Genomic DNA, 14499 nt, shown 5'->3' with positions numbered 1-14499 from the left:
ACGAGAATCAGCAAAGGCTTTTATTGTACTGGCAGTAATCTCTGTCTAGAGGCATTGCTTGAATTACAATTTTAATTTCAGAGAATTTTGGCAGAGGTTAATATTTACAAACAGAAATTTGCCATCTCTGCCACCTCAACCTGATTGATGAATGCTGAATGGCAAAAATTCACATTTTTAATCTGCATGAGTATTCAAAGGCCTCAGGCAGACATTGGAACCAATGGAGTAGTCATTGTCCCAGTAAAGCACAAATGAGTCCTGCTGCAGAGGACTTGCAAAAGTGACAGAATTATGACAGGGTGTTCCAGCTTAAGGAGCAGGAATGTGGCAGTCATTAAAGAAAAATCCAGAAACCTCATGAGTGTGTGTGAATGGAGGAAGCAGTTTGTTTATTGAATCCTGAGCCTTTTTTAAAGAAAATGAGCTGGTAAAACCAATTGTGTTCACTGATATTCTTTGAACAGCCTGGAAGTAAGATGGTGGCATCTGCTAAAGCTGCTGTCCCCACAGTGACGGATCAAGCAGCAGCAATGCAGCTCAGTCAGTGTGCAAAGAATCTCGCTACCAGCTTAGCTGAGCTGCGAACTGCCTCCCAGAAGGTAGGTAAATGCTGGTTTTAATCACCTAAAACAAGAGCACTTCTTGTCTCCCCTGAGGGAATGGCTCACGCTCAGGCAGTGCTCACCTCTCTGCTGTATTTTGTGCACACTTTGCTCAGATTCCCAGGTGGCCTCTGTCAGGATAGGAAGGGGAGGGAGAAGTGATGAGAAAACTGAACCAGCCTGTGCTGCCCTTTCAATGCCAGACAAACGTGAGCAGAGCACAGAGAGCAGCACAGCAAGGCTCTGAGCTGCTGGAACACTCGAGGAGAGCAGGGAAAAGGGAACACATCTCGTGCCCCACCAAACCAGTGAGAGGCCAGCCACAGCTCTGCTGTGCTTACTGCTGTGATTGTGAACTGGAATCACCATCTCTAAAATTCAGGGCAGCAGAGGCTGTCTGTGTTTCACACACAGATTTCTAAGCTGTGTGGGGCTTAGAAAAAATGCAGGTGGAAAGTCTGATCTTTTGTGTGCATGTGTGTACACTGGGGCCTGAAACCAGAATTGTAGCATTGAGGTGGCTGCACCTGAGCTGATGCTAAAATTCCCATCTCGCACTGATGAATGTGGGCTGCCCCATCAGGGCTCAGGGTGATTTTGGCCATGATGCACAGCCAGGCTGCTGGTCCAAGGGGAAGTCCAGAGGGCAGCAGTTACCCCCTCAGTCCCTGGCTGCTTGCTGTGGAGGGACAGGAGCACCTCATTCCCCTGGTGCCTTTAGCAGAGTGTTATTCTCTTCACAGAGTGAAAATATTGTTCAGGAGTTTGGAATCCATGATGTATAGCACTTACAGGGCTCACAGTGGATGAGTAAATAAACTTCCTTCTAAAATAGGAAAAGAAATAATATGGGAGGGGAGGTTGGGTCTGAAGCATTCACTGTTTCTGAGTTGCATTAGCTGCTAACAGTGGTACTGATCTGATTTCTGCACAGGCTCATGAAGCTTGTGGCCCAATGGAAATTGATTCTGCTTTGAATACAGTCCAGACACTCAAAAATGAACTGCAAGATGCGAAGATGGCAGCTGTGGATGGACAGTTAAAACCTCTCCCAGGAGAAACTGTAATTGAGGAAGGATGTTCTTCATTTAAAAACAAACAAAGTTAGCTGTTAAAAAACTTAAATATTAGAGGCAAAACAAGTCATGAGGCTTTGGATAATGATGCTGCTGATAGGATTTTGCACTGATTCTCTTAAAAGGAATGTATGTTACTACTACACCAACAGTATGTTCTGTAGTAGAGTTACTCATAGGGCTATAGGGTCTCCTTCTCTATTGTACAAATTACAGTTTGATAACAATAATGTTTTGGTCTTGTCAAAAAGAATTTCTTTTCAATAATGATCAGGACAGCCAGTTCTAGTAGGCTTAGAAAGTGAAATGGTTTATTTGAGGGGGAAAAAAAAGCTTTTCCTGGATTAAGGTATTTACTTGCATTGCTAATTATAAAATAGTTTTATTGTACACACTGCCTAGTATGTTAATTAATTTCATCCTGAACAGGGAAAATGTGCTAGTCAGGTTTCAGAGAAACTGTGTGTTTATTCACTAGCTGAGGTGAAAGTTTTGTGGAATGGGGAATTTTTCAGTACTATTTAAAATGAAGTGCATTTTTGTTGAACTTAAACTAAGTATTTTGTCCTTTGCAATTTTTTACAGCTTGAGAAATGCACTCAGGACCTGGGGAGCACATCCAAAGCAGTCGGTTCTTCAATGGCCCAGTTGTTAACTTGTGCTGCTCAGGGCAACGAGCACTACACAGGTACTGTTTTATTCACAATAGCTCTATGAAACCTCTGCTTGCCATCAAACACTTGATGACAGGTTTTCTTGTCACAGACTACTTAAATCAAGGAATTACTCCTTTTTTTAGTTCTCATAGTGAATAGTGGTATGTTACAAAGAACTGTGAGTGTGACTCGTGCTTCATAAAAGAACAGTGGTGCAATCTGCTCTGTCTTTAATCAGAATAGATTGGGACATCTGTTGTTTTGGTTAATATGTGCCACTGAGACTCTGAAGGGCTGAAATAAAATGTATTCCATTTTAAAGGTCAGTGCCACTGGAAGTGTTGCTACATCCTAACAGAAGGTTTAAAGGGTGCCTCAGATATGTTTTGATGCAAAAGGGTACAAACATAGTGGGGACAGCTTGGTGACATTCAGAACTGCATCTCATCCTAGGTGTCCCCAGTTCATGTGTACAATGCAGCTGCTCTGGCTGATTCATGGAGCACATTTGCATAGTTTGAGGTGAAGCCAACAGGAAACATGGACACACACATTCTACAGTTTATTTTTGTACCTGCACTTTCAGTTTAGAAACAAAAAACACCTTAATTAAAAAAAAACCCTCTACAGGTTAAGGAAGTTTACTCGTAGATGTTAAAATGTTCTGTGTCCTTATTTCTATTAGAAATGAAAGCTGTTGTTGCAAATACTCCCATAAGGTGTTTTGTCTAATATTACTGATAAAATGCATTATGGCAATTATCACTTTGTTTATAATTGCACCTGGCCTCTAGAACTTATAGTTGCTTTCATTCAAAGCAGATGGAATTTCATTAGCATGGCTCATGTTCCTATCACATAATTGTGAGAAGTAGGCACTGGGTATGAGGCAAGGGATTACAGATACTCACAGCTGATAATGAATAGCTAAATCTAGTAGCTCTCTTATCATCAGACTGTAGGAAACCCTACAAAGCTACCCTACAAAATGAGTTTTCAATAATTTCATAAATAGGAGGAGACCATTTCTCATGTGGTCCTGTGCCTTAGCACTGGAGTTGATAGATGTCCTTTAACATAGGCCAGACAGATCACAGAAAGTAATTGTATTACATCCTTTCTGTGACTCCATTCAGTTATTTTTTTTATGTTCTTACTCACAGTGATGTTAGATTATAGCAAGTTGAATCATTCCTAATGATCTCTTTTTGATTGCTGGAAGTTAAACTATTGTGCTGTGGCTCTGAACTCCTGTACATCATTCTTGCAGACAATCACTTCCCCCATAGCTTGGAGTATTTTTTCCTCATCCAAAGGTTTTAGCTTTTCTTCTTTTTCAGTGCTGTGCCCAGATTGTGGTTTTTGGGCTGTAACATTGACTTTATGGCTTCACTTCCCCCATTTCTCTAAGCCCATGATACTGTATATTTCAAACGCATTCCTGTTTGAAAATTTTCCTTTAAACTGCATTTGCAGTGTTACTTTGCAATAGGGTCATTACCTGCAAGGTCATGTCATGAAACACAAAGATTATCTTTGAAGGTACTGATAGAATCCTTGGTGACCACAGGAGTCGCTGCCAGGGAAACTGCTCAGGCCTTGAAGACCTTGGCTCAGGCAGCACGAGGGGTTGCAGCCTCCACCAGTGACCCCGTGGCTGCCCACGCCATGCTGGACTCCGCCAGGGACGTCATGGAAGGCTCTGCAATGCTGATCCAGGAGGCCAAGCAGGCCCTGGCTGCCCCGGGGGACGCAGACAGCCAGCAGAGATTAGCACAGGTAAGCTGGGACTGGAGCAGCTGCAGGAGCTGTCAGACACCCAGGGAATTCACTCCAGAGCAGCATTCAGCAAGGAGAGGGAAGGACAGAAAATAAGGCTGCTGGGTATGTCAGCTTCCTGTTCCTTCCAGCAGCTCTCAGACAGCACCATTGTGCCTGTGTTAATGCAGGTGGTGTAATGTATGGTATTTTAGTTATCTCTTAGAAAAATATACAAAGATGCAGCTCTGTGCTTTTACCCACAACATATGTGAGGGGACTGCTTGACTGCAAAATAGCCACTAAACTGATCATTTTCAAGTAAAAGATCAATATCCATGTTATATTCAAAAAGTGAGTGCATGTTTTCTTCATGTGTGGCACCACTGTTTGAACACTTTAGGAGTAACAGGTTCTTTTTTTACTGATTTGAAGTTCTAGAATTGGCCTGCTTTGCAAATAATTTCATACGAAGATACCTTTGTTTTAATCAGAACTTTGTAAAAAGTAGCGTGCAACAAATTTCTGTGATTCATGTACAGATAACTTCAGGGGCATTCCCTTATCTGCAGTGCTGCAGCCTTTATCCCAGGAGCAGTTCTGGGGCTGCCCTGAACTGTCCTATCACATGGATGAGCCTAAATGGATCACATGGATGAGTCTCAGTTTGCAGGTCAGCAAACTGAGACAGTTGCAAGCCTCAAAAAATGTTCCTGTAAGGGTCAGAATGTAGGAATTGCTGGCTGTGGAGCAGAGGCTGTGCCTCCTATTAATGAGCCCTTGAGCCTCTCTCAGTGGGGATGAATATGTTCATTCACTTGTGTGTTGTAGGTGGCAAAAGCAGTGTCTCACTCCTTGAATAACTGTGTGAATTGTCTGCCTGGACAAAAGGATGTGGATGTGGCCTTAAAGAGCATTGGGGAATCCAGCAAGAAGCTCCTTGTGGATTCGGTAAGATGGCTGTTAATGTGGGAATACAGGTTAGAAAACTGAACAGCAGATCTGGGCTCTCCATGTGTCAAATCATTATTTACTAAATGTTCCCTAGGTATACTTCATGTAAGCTTGAAGTTTCTGCACCTTTAGGCAGCTGCTACTTAGACTGAAATACCGTTTTTGTAGTTTCATGGGCAAGGTGAAATGTCTGTGACTTGTGAAGGCAATATTAAAATTGTCATAGATTGGTATTAACTTTTTGGTTTTGAAAATGGCAGCTATGACTTAGCATTCTGAAGAATATGAAAATTAGAAAATTATAGTTCATCTCCCACCTAGAAGTGATCAGTTTACTTGAAGATGATGTCAAAAAATGCTGGGTCACTTTTTGTAAAGAGTGGAATTATTACTTTGTTTAACTGCATTCATGTCAAAAACCCCTTTTTGCACTGGTAATTTGCAGAAGTTTATGCTGTTTAAACAGCATTTTTTTTCTGCATCCATCACTGACCTTGCTATCCTGTGAATGAAGGAGGAATTGTATTTTGATGTGTTTGTGCTGTGCCTTTTGATAAAACCAGGGGGTTTTTTATCAAACTGGTTTACTAGAGAGAGTTTAGAGTTATTCTGAAGAGCTGCCAATACTTGTGTCCCTTGAAAAGCTTACAGACTTGTCTGTCCCTTGAAAGGAACAGCAGGACAGAAGTTCAGGACAGATTTCTGGTTGACAGCTGTCCCACAGTTCCAGCTCACTACCCCATTTCATTTGGCATTCTCAGCGTGTGTTGAACTCTCCAGTCAGGACGGGCTGGTGTGACAGACAATAAAATACTGACCTTGGTCTCTTACAGCTCCCTCCAAGTTCTAAGTCGTTCCAGGAAGCTCAGAGTGAACTGAACCAGGCAGCAGCAGACCTGAACCAGTCAGCAGGGGAAGTTGTCCATGCCACACGGGGCCAAAGTGGGGAGCTGGCTGCAGCCTCTGGGAAGTTCAGCGATGACTTTGATGAGTTTCTTGATGCTGGTATTGAAATGGCAGGCCAAGCACAGGTAAGTTCTTGATGATGCTGATTGAGGGGTAATCTTGGCCATAACCTCTGGCAGTGCAGGACTTTGTTTATAAATATTAAATATGTAGCACTACAGTGCAGCACAGCATGCTGTGTGTGAGGAGATGCTTGTTGTGAGGGAGTCCCCTGGTTATCTGGAAAGAAGAGAGCTCAGCATTTGCATCTTCCACAGGATGTTGGTGTTTGTTTCTGTGTCCAGTCAGAAATAAAATTTCCTACCCCTCTCTGTAGTTTGAGCTTCAAAGGTTCCAAGGTGTGCTGAGCCTCTGAGCTTGTGGAAAGGGTTGCTTCTGTTTTGGTGGAACTACCATGGAGCATAATTTGGGTGAATGCTGTTCAAAATGTAGCACCTTTTGACTTCGATTTTGAAATGCTTTAAGTAGATGGAGAAAAAGATGCTTTGATGTTGCTCTGTGGTGCTGTGGAGCTGCTACAGAGGGGAGCAAGCACTAGAAGAGAGTGCCCAAAATGCCATCCTTGGATCTGACAGCAGGCACATGGACTTGTGTTCAGTGATTTAAAATCTGGCAGAATTCTACTCTGATGAACTCTAACAATCAGGGACGTTGTCGCATGTTGCTGAACTCATTCCTGGTGGTTGGAGATACCATTTTCAGTTTATCTTACTGGATACAGTTGTGCTGAGCTGCAGTAATTGGTCATGGTTTAGCATTGACAATGGTTTAGCATAACAGATGTCAGCATATAAAAAGGAATTGTGTATTGGAAGAGATGGGAAGACTTGCAGAAAAAGGAATCTGCAGATGGTTTTGCCCTGGTTAATAGGAGGACCCTGCAAACCTAAGAAATTACTGTGAGTCCTTTGAAGTAATTTATGAAATGTCTCTCTAGAGCAGATACTTTGTAGCTAGAACTGAGCAGAGATTTCTGCAGTGGTTGGTGGTTATTCTCCATCAGAACTTCATTCAGGTTCCAGATGTGTGAAGTGAGTTAGGCTCCATATACAGCTGACTCTGAATGTGAGTCGTAGTCAGGTACCTGTTTGTTTAGCTGTGGACCACATTGACTTTTAGGATGTTTTGTTTGAGGTGATTCACTGCAGGCAAAGATAGAAATGATATTGCAAATGGCTGCTTGAAATGAGAATCCAGCTGCTGATGACCCTTGTGAATTTGCTTATCCTGCTGACACAGGGGTGGTAACCACCTTAGTTATTAATGGCTGATCTTTCCAAAGAGAAAACCTTCTGTGTGTAATTATTTGGCCTAAACAGAAGCAGTGCCAGCTATTTTGGGTGACTAGCAAAATGTAGGGTAGGGAGGAAGTAGCATGTGGTATAAATATAGAGTAAAAGCAATTCATATCAGCTGGATAATGTGCAACCTCTACATAAAACTAGGAACAGACTGTTAGAAAAAATGGGTTCACTTCTACTGACCATTGGCAGAAGAATCTGGTCACAGCTGTTTGCTGTGAAGATGCAGTACTTTTCTGTATTTAAATACAGATTTCCCTTTTCAAGCAATAGCTCAAAATAAGTAATAGATGACCCAGGTCAGAATGTTGACCAAGGTGGGCTTATAGAAACTTATTTTCCTGGGGAAGATGATTTCTGGAGGATGTTTCTGTGTGAGCAGTCCCAGTTAGAAGCTGGAGAACCTGCAGGCTGCACAAAGGATGCCAGAACACAGAGAGTACACTGACTGAATAATGGGAAGCAGTTGTGCCAGGCAGAGACACAGAAGAGTCTTGTCAACAAAAGCATTGTTCAACAAGTAGTGAAGTTTCTCCATTGCTCATTTGTGAATACCACCATTGTCAGAAGCCAAGCTATTTGTTGTAAGGGTCTTTTTCTGTTCTGTGAGTGAAGCCAGAGGTACCTGTCTGGGAGAACAGAGGCTTGGGCCATCCTCCTCTGAGCTCATGTATGTCAGTGGTTTCAGGTGAATAAACAGGTTTTCCACGTGTGGTTTTAGCACACTCTCTTGATTGCTAATTTTGTGCTTGATGTCATGCTGCTGTGGCTTTCCAGACTAAAGAGGACCAGATTCAGGTCATAGGTAACCTCAAGAGCATCTCGATGGCTTCCAGCAAGCTGTTACTGGCTGCCAAGTCTCTGTCTGTTGATCCTGGAGCTCCCAATGCCAAGAACCTCTTAGCAGCAGCAGCAAGGTAAGGATGCTTGCTTTGTTTTCCTAGGAGATTTACTTTTTATTTATATTGTGCTTATATATTCTTCTGCTATTGGCAGTTCACTGAGTGGTTGGAAGCTGTAGTTCTGTTTAAATGGAAGCAGGCCAGAGGAGAGTTGTTTACCTTAGAGTAGTTCCTCAGCTGGTATAATTTGTTACCCTTGGTGGGAATGGGAACCAGTATTTGCAGACTTGGCCTGGCTTTTGAAAGGAATCAGTGTATTTAACACACTATCTTCTCACCATCTGTCTTCTGACAAGGCAATAGCTAACATTAAGTCTCTAAATCCCTGAAAGAAAAGAAATTAAATAATATTCTTAGATACAATGTGCTTAAAAATTGTAGTTACCTATCATGAGCAGTGTGCATGTGTGTATGATAAGGAATACTTGAAAGGGTTAGATGCTACTTTTCTTCAGTGGAGCATACCCTTACTTTAGGATTATAAATCCACTCCCTCAGTAAAGGGCTTCCTTAAGAACTTAGGCTACTTTTCTTCATCATACTTTGTTTAAAAAAAAATTACATCCCTCTTGTCTCCCTGGAAATAAATAGCACCTATAAAAATTATAGATAACCAAAGAGAGGCTGCTTAAAAGTAAAGGAGTCACGTGAGATTTTGCTGCAGCATCAAACTGCTCCAGATTTCTGCTTTAGGCTTGGAGCATTCCTCTTTGGAGTGTAGAGGAATTTCACCCCAGTGAAGTCCAGGTAGTTGTAAGTTCCCTCTGTGGAAGCACGTAATAGAAAAACGGAGGTGAGCCAGCTGTTCTGTGTGTGTGTGACCTTACACAGACACCACACACCTGTGAGAAGTAAATACTGCACCAGTTCTCAGCTTGTGTTTCAGGAGACACTGTACTTCCCTTCTCAGATCCTCTGTTCTGGCTTGGACAAGCTTGCCAGGGCTCTCTTCTCTTTCCCATGATCAGGGTCAAATATTTTTACTTTCTCTCTTCTCATGAAAATTAAAAGAGGCACAGCTTCCTTATTATAAAGTAGCTTTTCTTCTCATTTCTCTCTCCTCATCTGCGGTACTATGATTAGTAAAAACAGTAAATAGTAAAACAAGTATGTCTATGAGTTTCCATTCTTCTTGCCCTGGAATTTAACATGAACATGTTAAATGTAATAAGCACATCATGGTTCCTTTTGTAACAGTAGGATACCATCTACCAAGGTCATCATGCTATTGATACATTATCAAGAGCCTGTTTTCTGAAAGGGAAAATAATGCAAATGCCATTCAGATTCCAAGGCCAGAGGAAAGCATATTCTCCATGCACTCCAATTTCACTGATTTTCTCTTCTAGATGCCCCTTTCCTGGGTTGTTAGTCATGAGTCTAAACAAATGTAGTTATAATGAATTTTGCCTATTATCAGAGCATTCATCAGAAAGACAGGTAGTGACTGTTGTGTGTCAGGTTCAGCCTCTGTCCAAGAGCTGTGAACTCCACAGGAACATAATGCCTTGCATAACTTGTTCTCTGGGGATATAAGCCTAGGGCAGAGTATCAGTTCTTAGTTAAAGAGCAAAAACCCCAATTAGCTCAGAGACTGTGGAGATGTATAGCAGGATTGTGTGTGTGTGTATTACAGTATATCAGACAAGACACAAGGCTTTGCTAGAGAAAGGTAAATAACATTTACTTTATATTCAGCCATTGTTTTCCATACCAGACACTGGTTTCTGTATCCTTTAGGGCTTCTGGGGTGGCAGTTGAGAAATGATTGAGTTAATGCCAGACCTGGAGAAGTGCTGAAATACCTTTTAGCAGCTTTGCTGTGTCACTGTGCCACTGCCATGTGCTGGCCTTGGCCTGCTGCCAGCTGCTGCTCTGTCCTTTGTCACCAGTGTTTGCCCAGTTTGGCTGCTGGGCTCAGCCACGTGGGGGAAGATCCAAGTTTGATATCCTTATGCAGTACACAGTTAATGACAAAAGTTTTACTAAGAGGAATAGTTCAACTTTAAAATCCACCTCTTTTTCCTCCTGCTCTCTGCAGAGCTGTGACTGAGAGCATAAACCAGCTCATCACCCTGTGCACCCAGCAAGCTCCCGGGCAGAAGGAATGTGACAATGCACTCAGAGAACTGGAGGTATTGTTATAATTCAAAAGTTCTTATAAATAAAACTGGGCCCCAAATGTTTGTTTCCATTGTATTCTTTGTCTGAATAGCTCCTGTTACTGGCTTCTCACTTGATAATTATGTGTTTAAAATCATGCCTTGATTTTCTTTAGGTGGAAAGCAAATGTCAGATACAGCTGCCAGTATCTTTCTCTGCTTAACTGATTTCCCTTTCATCAGAAGGATTAAAAGTCTTTTCTGCATGATATTTGGCAGTAACATAGTGTTCCTTAAAACTTGAAAAAAGATGAGCTACAGATAGTTTTATGTAAAAAAGAATTAGCCTCCTGCATTTTGCAGCTTTTTACAAGTTTTGTTATCTAATTTCATTATTTTTTTCCAATGAATATGTGACTGATTGTCACATTGTTATTTTCAGGACTCAGAATCACCTCAGGAAAAGAAATGAAACCCAACTATCTGTAGCTTCCTGCCAGAAAAATTTCCTGTGTTGGGGAATCTGTTGACACTGTAAGGGCAGGCAGGTGGTGGATGTGTACTCAGTAACCCTTTGTGTTTCCAGACAGCGCTCAACAAATGGCAGCTGTTTTTCTTATCACTCCTTTAAATTCATTTATGAAATCTAAAATAGTACTGAAAACATGTGTTACACTGTTGACACCTGACAGAAAACCAGATTTGCTCCTGTCAAGCTGAGCAGCTCTGGCCATGTATCACTGCTGAACTTCCAGGAGGTTGGAGGTGCACAGAGATGGAGCTCCCACTGCTCAGTTCCTGTCGGGTGTGGTTTCCTGCAGGCCACACCCTCAGGGTCTGTGTAGCTTTGGCTGCTTGCTGGAGACAAACGTGTAAGATTCCACTGGGATAAACAGGATAGGTGTGATGCTCTGTGTTCCTCTCAGCTCAGTATTTCAGAGTCTGTCAGTAATCAGTTTCTTCCATTATTTCAGACAGTTAAGGGAATGCTGGATAACCCAAATGAACCTGTGAGCGATCTCTCATATTTTGATTGTATTGAGGGCGTAATGGAAAACTCCAAGGTAATTTCTTTTTCTCATCTCTGTGTCAGTAATAAAATGTGTTTGGATTTTCAGAAGTTTCCATATGCATAATTGAATGTTAAAGCTGCAGTCAGTGTTTCTAGCTGAAATGTCTGCTACACTCCTTGATAAACTCTGCCTGAGACAGGTCTCTTGCAGGTGATTTCAGGTTTTGGTCTCTTTGAAGGTGTATTGCCTCAGTAAGAAATTTTTGATGAAGTGATTGGTACACAATGCTCTGAAAGCTTCTCCTCTCTCCCTTCCTCTGCTGTGCAGCAGACAGCGTGTCACACTTTGGGGTGCTGTGTTTGGACTGCAGCTGTGTTAGAACAGCCCAAAGCATGGATGGGGGGCTTGGCAGTGAAATCCCATTGTATTGTTCTGTGCAGAACAGCTTTGCCAAATGTCTGAGCACTCCAGACACCTCAGCACGTCAGAAAACCTGAGGGAAACCTCTCCAGTTATTTTTAATCAAACCATGCTGTACATCTTGCTTTGCAGCTGGCTTCTGGTGTCCTTATTATTTGATGTGTTGGAATTGTCTCATATTCCTTCTTCTCTAAAAGAAAAAGAAAGCACCTAGTGGATGTGCATGTCATCTTGCATCTGATGCTCTACTGCAGTCAGAGCTCATTTTGAATTTTAAAGGCAAATGAGCTGAATTCAGTGGGACATAATGTGGGGGTTCATGTGCATTCTGACACTGGGATGGTTCCAGAAGTCATGGTGCACTTTCATTTCCACTGAGCTTCAGTGAGTTTGGTTACAAAGGTGATCCTGGGTGTGTCAACAGCATCTGCAGGACTGGCTGGCATGTTGTGCAGTCTGAAATGCACCCAGTGCCAGGATAGCTGTGATGACTAACGGGTGACAGCAAAATTAATGAGGGTTAATTCTGTATCCTCGTGGTCATTTGAGCTGTAGCAGTGCTCATGTTCCCTGTCAGTGCAGTGTCACTGTGCATGCCTGATCCCTCACACCACACAGAGGAATGTGCCCAGTTCAGTGAAGTCTGAAAATTCTGGAAGCCAAGTCTGGCGGGTTTGTGGGCCAAAATTGGTTTCAGGCCAGCAATTGCTTGCCTCTAAGTGGTAGGGTGCATATTTGAAAGATAACTTTGTTTTTTAATTTCTGAGGTTCTTGGAGAATCAATGGCGGGCATTTCCCAGAATGCAAAAACTGGGGATCTTTTAGTCTTTGGAGAATGTGTTGGAGTCGCATCCAAGGCTCTTTGTGGCCTCACAGAGGCAGCAGCTCAGGTAAGAGACTGAAGGCTGTAAAGAAATTAAGTTTTTATTTTTTGTCAGGCTCATGTTCTGGGTTTATAAATCTGAAATTAACTTCCTTGTGGTCAAGCAAGTGATGACTTTGTATTACATGGTGTGCTCTGTGTAGTTCCACAGAAACTGCACAAACTGCAGGAGGAGCAGAGTGCAATAACAGGGGTGTTTTCTGTTTTCTAAGGAAGCTTTGCTGAGGATAAAGCAATGCAGCATGTGGAATTCATATTTGCAGCTCAAGCTCAGAACTATTGTATCATAGAGAAATGCACAAAGAAGCCACAGTTAAAAGTAATGAATCGAGTTCTAGTGTGTAAAAGTTCTTAAGGAGCACCACAAATTTCTGACATTGGAAATAAGAAGAAACCTGATTCAGCTGTTCAGATACTTTTGGAATAACCAAAAATTTTAGGCTGATACAACAAATTAGGGTCTGATCTCTGTGGTTTCACTGATCTGATAACTGAGTGAACTATAAAGAGCTGATACAGTCACCTTGGTGAAGGATTTGGCTGTGGGGGATCGTGCTCTGCATCTGAAAACCTCTTCTTAATTTCCCCAAATGTGTAATGCCTTGGTATGGACTAAATTTCCTCCACATCTAACTCTGATTGCCTTACTGGCATATTAAAGTGACAGATAATTGCATCTGTAATAGATACAAGGAATCTTCTATATATCATCTATATGATTGTGACAGTTCAGGTAAGTTGTGGTTTTTGAGAGGCATGAAACTTAAATGAGAGAGGAGATAAGGTTGGCCATCAGACACCTCGAGCTGCAGTGAGACCAGCAGCTGCAGGCATGGTGGGACCTGCACTCAACCAGAATCCTTTGCTGGATTGACTCTGTAGTCTTGACAAAATCCCCACTGCCTCCAACCGTGGCTACAGTAAATAACTACAGTAAATAACTACAGTAACTTGCAGTAAATATTCAGTAAATAATTTGCCAGTACCTCTAACCATTAAAGCTCTCTCCATTGGCTGTGCAAGTGACAAGTAATGTTTTCAGGGATAGCAGCTGTCTAAGCAGTGGGCTGTTAGTTTTGTTTCAACTAATCAAATTTCTCAAGTGTAAGGGTACGTTTTCTTGGTTTCAGTGGATTCTGGAGAAGTACGGCTAAAAACAAATGGTAATTGTATTTCACAGTGTGATTTCTGAATAATCTCTGACCACCATGTGCTATGACATATGGCCAGCCTACCAGAGATCTTGGATAGATTCAGCGTGATTTATTCAGACCGTTTCTCCTTTTCCCCATCTCCAGGCTGCTTACCTGGTCGGTATCTCAGACCCCAACAGCCAGGCTGGCCAGCAGGGCCTCGTGGACCCCATCCAGTTTGCCCGTGCCAACCAGGCGATCCAGATGGCCTGCCAGAACCTGGTGGACCCTGCCAGCAGCCCCTCGCAGGTGAGGCCACGGGGCTGCAGGGACCCGGCCCTGGCAGTGCACGGGGCTTTGCTCTGGTGTGTCCAGTCTGGGGCGTCCTGGTTTGGCTCTGCTGCCTGGCTTTGGGCCCTGGCACTGCAGAGCTGCGGTGTGGTCACTGCAGAGCTGCGGTGTGGTCACTGCAGAGCTGCGGTGTGGTCGCATCACTGGCACTGCAGAGCTGCGGTGTGGTCACTGCAGAGCTGCGGTGTGGTCGCGGCACTGGCACTGCAGAGCTGCGGTGTGGTCGCTGCACTGGCACTGCAGAGCTGCAGTGTGGTCGCATCACTGGCACTGCAGAGCTGCGGTGTGGTCACAGCACTGGCACTGCAGAGCTGCGGTGTGGTCGCGGCACTGGCACTGCAGAGCTGCGGTGTGGTCGCTGCACTGGCACCGCAGAGCT

General features: G+C 43.1%; 1 protein-coding gene across 8 annotated transcripts in view; it reads left to right on the top strand.

Annotated features, from left to right (window-relative positions):
- Nucleotides 1-14499, top strand: part of TLN2 (talin 2) — a 142992-nt gene that overhangs the window by 89161 nt on the left and 39332 nt on the right. For all 8 annotated transcript variants that reach the window (XM_063412979.1, XM_063412985.1, XM_063412984.1 and 5 more), the window contains 11 exons: nt 468-602; nt 1540-1668; nt 2267-2369; nt 3908-4116; nt 4927-5046; nt 5883-6080; nt 8094-8233; nt 10260-10353; nt 11295-11384; nt 12521-12643; nt 13935-14078. In XM_063412979.1, the coding sequence (XP_063269049.1) occupies nt 468-602; nt 1540-1668; nt 2267-2369; nt 3908-4116; nt 4927-5046; nt 5883-6080; nt 8094-8233; nt 10260-10353; nt 11295-11384; nt 12521-12643; nt 13935-14078 (1485 nt within the window). The remainder of the gene's footprint in view (nt 1-467; nt 603-1539; nt 1669-2266; nt 2370-3907; nt 4117-4926; nt 5047-5882; nt 6081-8093; nt 8234-10259; nt 10354-11294; nt 11385-12520; nt 12644-13934; nt 14079-14499) is intronic.

The sequence above is a fragment of the Prinia subflava genome, chromosome 15 (assembly GCF_021018805.1).
Source record: "Prinia subflava isolate CZ2003 ecotype Zambia chromosome 15, Cam_Psub_1.2, whole genome shotgun sequence".
NCBI lineage: Eukaryota > Metazoa > Chordata > Aves > Passeriformes > Cisticolidae > Prinia > Prinia subflava.
This window is presented reverse-complemented; position numbering and strand designations above follow the sequence as displayed.